Source organism: Barbatula barbatula (genome assembly GCF_947034865.1).
Source record: "Barbatula barbatula genome assembly, chromosome: 20".
NCBI classification, from domain to species: Eukaryota; Metazoa; Chordata; class Actinopteri; order Cypriniformes; family Nemacheilidae; genus Barbatula; species Barbatula barbatula.
The window spans coordinates 12,037,623-12,047,853 of record NC_136783.1 but is presented as its reverse complement, the minus strand read 5'-3'; the positions used below and the strand labels follow the sequence as shown (position 1 = coordinate 12,047,853).

At 36.8% G+C, this 10,231-nt stretch overlaps 2 protein-coding genes across 2 annotated transcripts; one reads left to right on the top strand and one right to left on the bottom strand.

The window, feature by feature from the left end:
* Positions 1 to 418: 418 nt before the first annotated feature.
* Positions 419 to 7,818, bottom strand: psmd6 (proteasome 26S subunit, non-ATPase 6). The gene is made up of 10 exons (XM_079482851.1): positions 7,685 to 7,818; positions 6,730 to 6,833; positions 2,857 to 3,003; positions 2,100 to 2,305; positions 1,718 to 1,863; positions 1,406 to 1,625; positions 1,212 to 1,320; positions 853 to 1,021; positions 696 to 773; positions 419 to 610 (listed from the first exon to the last, which is right to left on the bottom strand). Exons 2-10 carry the CDS (start codon positions 6,737 to 6,739, stop codon positions 514 to 516), a joined length of 1,182 nt encoding a protein of 393 aa, XP_079338977.1. The 5' UTR covers positions 6,740 to 6,833; positions 7,685 to 7,818; the 3' UTR covers positions 419 to 513.
* LOC306909766 (solute carrier family 2, facilitated glucose transporter member 9-like) lies at positions 4,117 to 10,138 on the top strand (the record flags this gene model as incomplete). Its single annotated transcript, XM_079483798.1, has 12 exons — positions 4,117 to 4,140; positions 6,714 to 6,809; positions 6,975 to 7,135; positions 7,289 to 7,413; positions 7,503 to 7,632; positions 7,758 to 7,906; positions 8,106 to 8,293; positions 8,393 to 8,503; positions 8,637 to 8,738; positions 8,815 to 8,890; positions 8,970 to 9,097; positions 9,777 to 10,138. The coding sequence occupies 12 exons, from the start codon at positions 4,117 to 4,119 to the stop codon at positions 9,957 to 9,959; spliced, it is 1,473 nt and encodes a 490-aa protein (XP_079339924.1). The 3' UTR covers positions 9,960 to 10,138.
* Positions 10,139 to 10,231: the final 93 nt, after the last annotated feature.

Sequence of the window (10,231 nt, the reverse complement as noted above, 5' to 3'; positions counted from 1 at the left end):
TCATGATTTGAACCAATGTTTTAGGCAGATAAATGTACTGTTTACCTTGAAATTGTAACTCCACTGTTTTCATGATGAAAGTGAACATGTTTGATCGATGATAAAACCGTTTGCTTTTTGGGAAAGAAGCCTCTACATTTAAACATGTACAAGTGTGTATATTTTGATTTTTTTTTGTCTTTTTGTATACATATTCAAAATAATTTGCTCAGCTGGACTTTTGTGTGTTGGCTGCTATGTAATTCATGAACAAACAGTAGGGTAGACGGACTTAATATTTAAAGAAAAAGATTGTATAGTATATTTGTTTTGTAACAAGTTTCTGTAAATATAAAAATAATTTATACAGTTATTTATAAGAAACAATGTGTCAGACTCTGTTTTTCCACTCTTGAACAAAAATACATGGCAGTTTTCTTTAATTCAGTTTTATTATATACTGTACATAAAACAAAAGTCATGTTGCTTTCCAGAAAAGATACTGAGATTGAACAAACGTCAGCACAGACTGGACTACATGTTGATAACTCTAGACAGCTTCTGCACTCTGTTAAGCAGGAGATCTCCCTTCTTTATGGTTTCCTGGTACTGCCAGTTCTTACTATCAGGTCTGAAAGCAAGACGATAAAGAAGGGGTTTACTGTAAATGTAGAGCATTACTTAACACATGAGATTTATGAACATTTAAAACTCACCTGTTGGTTTCCACGATTTCATTGACTTTGTCAATCTTGCAATGTAAGCGGCCTGCAGCGATGAATCGTGACAGTTCCCTAGAGAGAAAGAGACCAAACATGAGTTTAGAAATTACTTGGAGAGAGAGGATTGTGCTCCGGATTGAATGTAACGTACTGGTCGATGAATTCTGTGCTGACTCCAAAAGCCTCTGCCATATATCCCAATGTGAGGGATCTGTAGGATTCCAGCAGCTGGCTGTAGGCAAGGATACGCATCTCACGAACGTAGTAACGGTAGTGAGGCGCGAACAACCAGTCCTGCTTCATCTCCTGTTCTACTCGAGCTAAAAGAGTATACAAAGAATATTTTACCAGTTTGATTTTTAACTGTCTGAAAAATAGCCAATGTTTTTCCTTAAGTAAAAATCTACTTTCAATAAAAGCATCTGCAAAGTGATTTACTCTTATGTAAACAATTATACATTTATTTCATACTTAAAGTGTTTAACATTATCCTGTTTCTCTATTACTTACCCAACGACTGAAAGAATACGGAATAACGGCACTCGTACAGAGAGAAGAGATACTGACGGACGGAAGGTAAACTGTGCAACACCTCCAGGATCTCAGCACCTTTAATCACCTGACAGATCATATCAACAACACTCATATTAGCAGTCATTCAGATTTTGTAAATTATATCAATGAATCTTTATTGCACATTGTACCTTCTCTCTCAGGTCCGGCCGCTTGAGTGCTATCATACACACAAACACAGTGTATGTGACAAACGTCTTGTAGTCCATAAGCTCATAAGAGGTGAATGTGGAGACGGTATCCAGAAAGAGCTCTGCTGCCTGCTTGAAATCACGGATGGCCACACAGTAAAGACCCTGATACACCTTCAGGCGATTCCTTCTGTCCCAGTCACCACCTTCCTCGATCAGACTGAAAGAAACATGAGAAACGTATTAAAATACTCACTCTTCATGTGTCAGGCTGTACTTGAATGCGGGTTGGACAATGATTTTTAAAAGCACCTTTTGGCTTTCTCAGTGTTCCGGGTGATGAGGTCATTGTCCATGTAAAACAGGCCGATCCTCAGCAGGTAAAAGACAATATCCAAGCGATGCCCAAGGGCAACGGTCTTATCATAAGTCTTCCTGAAGGCAGTCAGGGCTCCTTCCTAATTGACAGAGAAATATTATGTAAAAAGTAAATCTAAAAAATAATGATTTCAAACATGAGTACATTTAAAAAAAGACAAAAAGTGTAGAGCAAGATAACTTTACATTGAATGATGTAGGAAGATTCAAGCTTAAAATACAGATTTAGTTCAGATTAAAAGATGAAAATGCAATAAACCTCTTTAAGTTTGGTCTTTCAAAAATGGATCAAACAACCGCCTTGTATATTTCTCACCTTATCACCGATGCGTATGAGATATTCAGCTTTGGCCATCATGGCATCCCTGATCTCACTTTCTCCGAGGCTCTTCTCAGCATCTTCCAGAACATCATCAAGTCGTTTCAATTCCTCCTCGTTGGCTTTCTTCATTTTACTCAACAGATCGGTGTCAACCTGCCATTTCAGCTCTTTGCATAGGGCTTCATAGTACGGGGCCATGTCTGCAAAACAATTACAGAGATATAAATGATCTTCATTTTGTATTGTTACATTCTGGCTTCCGAGGGTGAACCCAGCACGATTTCATTCATTCGCCAATATGTCAACCAATTGAATCAATTAACTTAAGAAGTGAAAGCATAAGATATTTCCTAAATGTGAAGATCGTAGGAAGTGTACACAATGTTAACTGTTAAGTTAGAAGACCAGGCAGGCCTATGAAACATCGATCGACATAATGACAAGTGCATATAGAAGGTAGACCAAGTTATGAATCTAACTGTTACCCCAATTGTCTCACTAGCTTAATTCTTATAACAACTAAGTTACGATGAAAACAGTATGCAATATGAGATGACACGTAATTCAATTACAAATACAAATCTTAATAACAATTAGCAGCTAATAAGCTAGCATGCTTCTTCATTTAGCTCATCAGCTAACTGAACCGCCAAAATGATTACACGACCCCCCGAGTGAAACTTAATTAAATATATGACAATAATAAAAACGCGTTAACTGTCAAATATGCTGCATGTGTAACTTAACGTACTGTTTTCTTTGATGGCCTCCATCAGCTCGCTTTTCACTTTAGCATCATGCCTGTGATCCTCGAGAGTCAGTAGAAACTTCAGCTGAGCTATCCTGAGATTGGGGTTTTTAGGTAAACCCTCTTCCTCCAGATTCTCCAAAGGCATATCTGCAGGGTTCAAAGAGATCTGCTAACGGAATGGTGTATATGGTATGGCTGGATGTGATAGTGGTAAAGTGAATGCAGCGATGACTAGGGGGAAATCTAAACAAAAAATGTGAATTCACTTCCTCTACCTCTAGATGACGAAACAAGGAAAAGAGAGGCCGTGGAGTATGAGAAATGACTATACCGCCCCCATCAGGGCATATTTTATATCGCACTTCAATTGTGGCACGTAAATATCCGACTGCGCGGTACCCATTAACTTGCATTGATTTTTTGTCCGTCTGAAGTGTAACTATTGCCGCTGTTTGGTTACCAGCATTCTTCAAAATATCTTGTTTTGTGTTCTGCAGAAGAAATAAAGAAACCTAATATAGGTTTGAAATGAGATGAGTATAAGGGTGAGTAAATGATAACAGGATTTTCCTTTTATTTTCACAAGACACAATTTTAAATTATTAAATTGTCTTTAGTTTGCTAGTTTTTTTTTAATTTCCATATGTTTAATTTATCTGGTGACTGGTCACTTTTATGGGATAAAGTTGGTATGTGCCTTGGTCGGTTATGTGTATATCTGTGATTCATTCTGACCTTTCTATTAAAGAAGCGGCTTTTGCACCACCTGACTTCTTCTCCCTTTATTTTAGAATATTTGTTTTGTCATTATATTTCTTTATTGATTTTTGTGTTTTGTTTCTTTATGCTATATTTCAATCTCCAACACAAATGTATTAAGTTTTAAGATTCTTTTTTACTATACATATTTTGATTTAGTTTACTTTTCATTTATTGCTATCCATTTCCTAAATGATGACGAACCCCAGTTTGGGAGACTTGTTCTATGGCCAACTTGTTTCAAGTCTCCCTAAATGATAGTATCAATCATAACTGGAGAAAAGCTGCATTCAAATACTGATTAACTTTTAAAAATAATAATTTCTTTGGAATTATTTCAATTAAACGTTTACAATAAATCTCTCACTAACCGGTAAGAGAGGCAAAGTCTGAATACTCACTCAAATGTCAAAAATTAATCTTAAATGCTTAACAGAGATCACGTTGAATTTGTATGGAGGAGGTTCAGGTGCTGCATTAACGTGCATCAAGCAGATCAGCATGAAGAGTCTGTTGAAAGAACTGGTAAGAACATGATCTCTTTAATGTAGAGCTGCAACAACTAATCAATAATATCGATAATGAAAATAGATGTCAATGAATTTCATTATCGATTAGTTGGTCTGTGACGTCACTTGCGAGCTGCGCAGTTATACATCAAGCGCGTCTTAACCAATTGGCTCATTTATTGACTGTCATGTAACCCTTACATTTTGGTCTGACGTGAGCTCCTTTTTATTTGCCCATAAAAATATTTTTTATATGCTATCTCTTAAAGATGTTATATGTTCATATACTAATAAATGTCAAATCTTTGATTATGTGGTACATTTCTATATTTTACATGGCAAATATTATATTAATAAACGGAAGTTTGTAAAATCTGCACTTAACTGCAATTTATTTTTGATAGAGGAGAACTTTAAAAACATCTCTATTGCTTATAAACAACCAAAAAAATTGCAAGTTGTTAAAATGTATGCAGACTTTTTTTCAACTAAATATCCCGTCTGTTTTTATGGATGCTCTTTTTGTGTTTTTTTGTTGTTGTTGTTTTGTTTATTTAGAATTTGTCCATATAAAAGAGGAGAAATTCTTGTTGTTGTTGTTGTTTTTCTTCTTTCTCTTCCCCTTTGTCTGGTCTATTGTCTGATTATTGTTACTTTCAAAGATTTCTATTAATAAAAATATATATGTTTTTTTTAAATGTACCTCCCTGCAGCGCGAGTTGCGCAGTTTTAAAGTCGGACACGTCTCTCCGTGCAGCGCTTGGTGCGCATTTATTTCTTAAACCCATTTTGTTTTGTAGCATTCGCACTTTGCAAAGTACACAATAAACAAAATACCCTGATTTTGGGTACTTGAGTACTGTAGCCTACTTAAGAACACTTTTTGATTATCTGTAGGCCTACGTATTATTTTTTTCTGGATACCTTTAACTGTAGGCCTACTACACTACAATTGAATGACAAATATTTCACGCTTGCTTGCAACGCAAAATTCATGGGTTCGATGTAAGTCACTTACGGCCCCTTTGAGCGACACGTTCCCCTGAGGGGTAAAACATGCTGCTAAATGTCTGAGGAGAATAGGAGGAACAAAGAAACCGGGACTAAAACCCAATTATTTGCTGAAATTACAAGCAGCTGGACTCGACGGTGATCTTTAAGACTACCCTATGACTTACAACGGAATCAGGTGTTCCTGGACACTAAATTGTTGCCCGGAATTGTGTTTTCTGATATTGTAAGCAGCCATTTGGTTGAATGTTTTGCCCCTCACGGGGGCGCGCTCTGGCGTGCTCGCGTGGTAAAGTGACGACACGTCCATGTCTGCGGCATCTAGAATGACACGCCTGAATCAACTCAAGCCTTGTTGTGTTAATCAGGGGAAAATCCACAACATTTTGGGAGAAGGCAAACGAGTTCAGTTGTGTATTTTTCCTCTGATTTAGTTATTATAAGCAAAATATCCAATTCAACTTTTTATCCAATTAATCGAAAACATTTTCATCCAACGAATCGATCATCAATATAATCGTTAGTTGCACTGTATTTCTGAGCCACACATCTATTCACTGTCTATCACACCTATGTGAACAATATTTATTTATGAAGAGTTTGGTTCCAAAATGAGATCATGTTTTCATTTCATTTTCTTGTGTTATTGTGTATTTTTGGAGTTATAATTGCTTTGAATTGTTATAATTCACTGAGCACGTGGCACAACTCCTTGTCCAGGCCCTTGTAATCTCAAGGTTGGACTACTGCAGTGCTCTCCTTACTGGTCTTCCTGCAAAGGCTATCAAACCACTTCAGCTGGTTCAAAACGCAGCAGCACACCTCGTCTTCCAACAGGAACAAGGGTTCATGTGACACTTTTTATCTCACTCTACTGGCTACCGGTTGAAGCCCGTATCAGATTCAAGTCACTGATGTTTGCCTACAGGACTATCACTGGATCTGCACCGGCATACTTTCACACCCTACTACACTCCTACACCTCATTAAGACCACCTGATTGAAACATTCTTCCCAATGCGGTCCAGTCAACCACATCTCTCAAAACCTAAACTACTTAAAACCCATCTCTTCTGTGAATGCTTGACAAACAAATGAGAAAAAAAGTACACTAACCCTCTCTCTTCTCTCAACAGGTAGTGGTCTAGCTTTTGTTAAAACTAGTAACCTAGTAACGTTGTATTAGCACCTATTGCTCTTTGTATGACATAGCTTATTGCTCCCCGAACTCTTTGTAAGTCGCTTTGGATAAAAGCGTCTGCTAAATGACTAATTGTAAATGTAAATGCTTAAATCAAAACAAACCAACTGCACTTTGATTGATATGAATTGGAATGCACAATAAAAAACATGATTTAAAAAATAAAAACAGAGTTATCTCATTTTGGAACCAAACTCTATATATATGTTTAAATATGTAATTCAAACTTAAACTACAGTCTTCTGGCAGAAGGCTAAACATTGCACAACAGCATGCCATGTTGTCTGTCATTCTTGAAAAAAATAAGTGTATGTTAAATTAAATTTGACATTTATAATGTGATCATGTTTATGTTGAAAGCGTGGTTATAATTTCAGGTTTGTGGGAAAGCACTTGTCCTCATTGTTGTGCTGGGATTTGCTGGATCATATCAGACTGGATTCCATCTCACAGTGATCAGCTCTCCCTCTCCAGTGTGTGCACTCGATATTAGCTTTCTTTAAAGAAACGACATTAACATTTTAATATCATATATTTATATACAACCATTGCTTTACAATCTGACCTGAATTGAAAATTAAATAAAAACGGTATTCATAACTGTTTTTTGTCAAATCCGTTTGTCTACTTTTCCACAGTACATTCAGAGTTTTATCAACAGTAGCTGGACATATCGCTATGGAGAATGTCCAGGAGAGAAGACTGTCACCCTTATCTGGTCTGCTGTGATTTCTCTCTTTGCTGTAGGAGGACTTGTGGGCTCCATGACTATCACGTGTGTAGCTAGTCACCTGGGAAGGTAACGCCATTTTTTTTTTGAGTTTCACCACATTCTGGTTTTGAATCAATTATATGATTAAAAGCAATACCGGATAAGCTTTTCTTTTCTGGATCTCATAATCTGAATATATTAGGCCTATGTAAAAAAAATGCATTTGTCTGCTTTTATCAGGAAAACAGCCGTGCTCTTCAACAGTGGGTTGGCAGTTGTGGTTGCAATATTCATGTACATAAGCAAACCAACAAACTCATTTGAACTTCTCATGCTATCGCGCTTTCTGTTTGGATTTACATCAGGTATACAGACACCCTTTGAATTACAAGGACATGCCAGACTAGACTGCGTTTGTTTCATTGTTTAAAGTCATTTTCTGCTTCTCACGAAGGCTTAGGTGGAAGCATTCATTCGCTCTATCTTGGAGAGAGTTCACCCAGAAAAATTAGAGGCATGGTGATACTCACAACTGCTACGTTTACGTTCTTCGGTAAATTATCAGGACAATTTGCAGGTCTGAGGTAATATTTATCTTAGATAAAAAACATTCTTGCTTATGATAATCTCTCTCACCTGATGGTCGTGTGTTGAAATGTGTTCAGGTTCACTTTTTTTAATTGCAAGTATCTTGTTCCTTGTTGTGTAGGGAAATTCTTGGCCGTGAGGAATGGTGGAACATTCTGCTGTGTGTCTCAACATGTTTCTGTGCAGTTCAGATGGTAATCCTGCCGTTCCTCCCCGATGCGCCCCAATATATTCTAATGGAGAAAGGCAACAAAGAAGAGTGCAGAAAAGGTGCTTTAGTTTAATTTACATCTTTTGAGTATTCCGATACAATTTTTTTAAAATATTTTTTTTATTTAAAATTTAATAATAAAGAGAACGTATGCAAAAATCGTCATATTTAAAAAAAAACATTTATCAGTGTAAGATCTTCATTTTCAAGATTTTCTTATTTAATTGTCATTGATTCTTTGAGTGCTTTCATCGGCAGCCCTGCAGGTTCTGTGGGGACCGGGAGATTATGAGATGGAGATTGAGGAGATGTTAGCCGAGCAGGCGGTCATGGGAGGGGAGCACAGTAAGAGTCTGCTGGATATGCTGCGGGTCAAACATCTGCGCTGGCAGGTCTTTTCTCTGCTGGTCATATGTGGATGCGTTCAGTTTAGCGGCAACTCTGCTGTAAATCATTTAACCTTCATTCAATAGTTCAGTACATATGTGATATGCATACTGTATTTATAGATGTTTGTGACATTTGTCACTCTCTCTCGCTCACAGATCACTTCCTTCTCTTTCAACATCTTTTCGGAAGCTGGTATTCCAGTAGATAAGATTCGTCATGTCACATTGGGCGTAGGCACCTCTGAAGTTCTCACCTCCATAATCAGTGTATGTATATGATCATTTACATGTATAATTGATTTGTTCTACATATTTTTAAGTGCTGTTATAATTGAATATGATATGCGCTGGTCAAGGTGTTCTTGTTTATTAAAAGTTTTCTCTCTCTCTGTGTGTGTAGAGCTTCCTCATTGAGAGTATGGGGAGAAGGGTTTTGTTGTGGATTGGGTTTGGAGGGATGTCAGTCATTACGGCATTAATCACCGTTACTCTTTACCTGAAGGTGAGTCTCCATCATATAACAGATGTCAGTTAACACAGAGCAGACCGTTATCATCATATCTCTGTTTCATCTGCAGGACTGGAGCTTTGTCCTTCCATACATCACAGTTTTCCTCATTTTTCTTTTTAACATTTTCTTTGCGGGAGGACCAGGTATATATATATATATACCATTGCATATAAATGACCAATGTTGTACTGATACAAAAACCTAAAACCATCTGGTTAACAGCCGGAGTAGTCCAATCCATCACCAGTGAGATCTTCATCCAGTCGTACCGTCCAGCTGCATTTATGTTTATCGGGATCCTGCGCTGGCTGGGGCTCGCCATATTTGGATTTATGTTTCCATTCCTAATTGTAAGTTCTTAACCGTGGCGTGCCATAACAAATGTTTAAATTAGTGTTTCCCAACAAATTTCTGTCAGATGTACCAAAGACTATCATTCAAGCCTCAAATCAGTTTCTTGTCATATTCTGACCAGGTTAGGGATTAATATTGGATTAAAAGTGTGAATGAAGTCTTTGCAAATTTGTTACTTAATAGATTTTAAATAAAGACCATTTTGCAAATAACACAGGAAGGACTTCCTCTCTTTTTAAATATTTTTCAAAATTGTTGCCACAAATACAACCAAGAAACCGTTTAAATGTTAAACAAAGATCTTTAAGAGTATGTAAGCATGTCAATTCGGCAGCTATATAGACCTAAAATACATGTAATTGTGTATCAAAGATAAATATGGTAAGATAACAATCGTATGTTTTTTGTAAATGTCTTTTGCATACCATATACAGTATAACTAATGTTGCTTTAAGGTTTTACGTAATAAGGAGCTTTAGGCATCATCTAGAGAGCCAGTGATAATTATAACTGTATTGTTATGTCAGTTTCTTCCTGTTTAAAAGAGCAATTATTTTACTCGAATTCAGAAGGATTCTAAAAGAATGTGTTTCTTATTATATGTTCTCTTCCTGAACAATGTGTAATGTCAGTCTTTCAGCTGCTCCTATAAACTGTTCTGGATGTGTTCTGCAGGCCGCCCTGAAATCCCTGAGCTTTGTTCTCTTCTCCTGCGTCTGTCTGATAGCTGCTCTCTTCGTCTTCTTCATCCTTCCTGAAACAAAAGGCAAAACTCCTCTAGAGATTTCCCAAGAGTTTAAGAACATTCGAGTCTGCGGATCCTCAGAAGATAAGAGGGTCTTAGAGATAAAGCTTTGAAGATTGTTGGCACACCTGTCTCAATTTGGATGGATATGAACAAGAAAGGAAAATATCACATATTCATATTTATTATAAAAAGGATATACTGCACTGTACTGTAATGTGACTATGTGTATATTATTCTGCATCGGCTTTATACATCTGATAACTGAATAAATAAATATTGGGCATGAATTGAAATTATTTTGTGAAATGACTTGAGAGACTTGCACAACTATATACGAATTTAATATATGTCTTGGGGCAACAGTCTGTTAGAGAGCTATAAA

Excerpts from the sequence above, each read along its gene's own strand:
- psmd6 (XM_079482851.1), bottom strand. Across the intron at positions 2,306-2,856 it reads GGAGGCCATCAAAGAAAACA|ACATGGCCCCGTACTATGAA; the intron begins GTACGTTAAGTT and ends ATTGTTTTGCAG. Across the intron at positions 774-852 it reads AGCACAGAATTCATCGACCA|GGAACTGTCACGATTCATCG; the intron begins GTACGTTACATT and ends CTTTCTCTCTAG.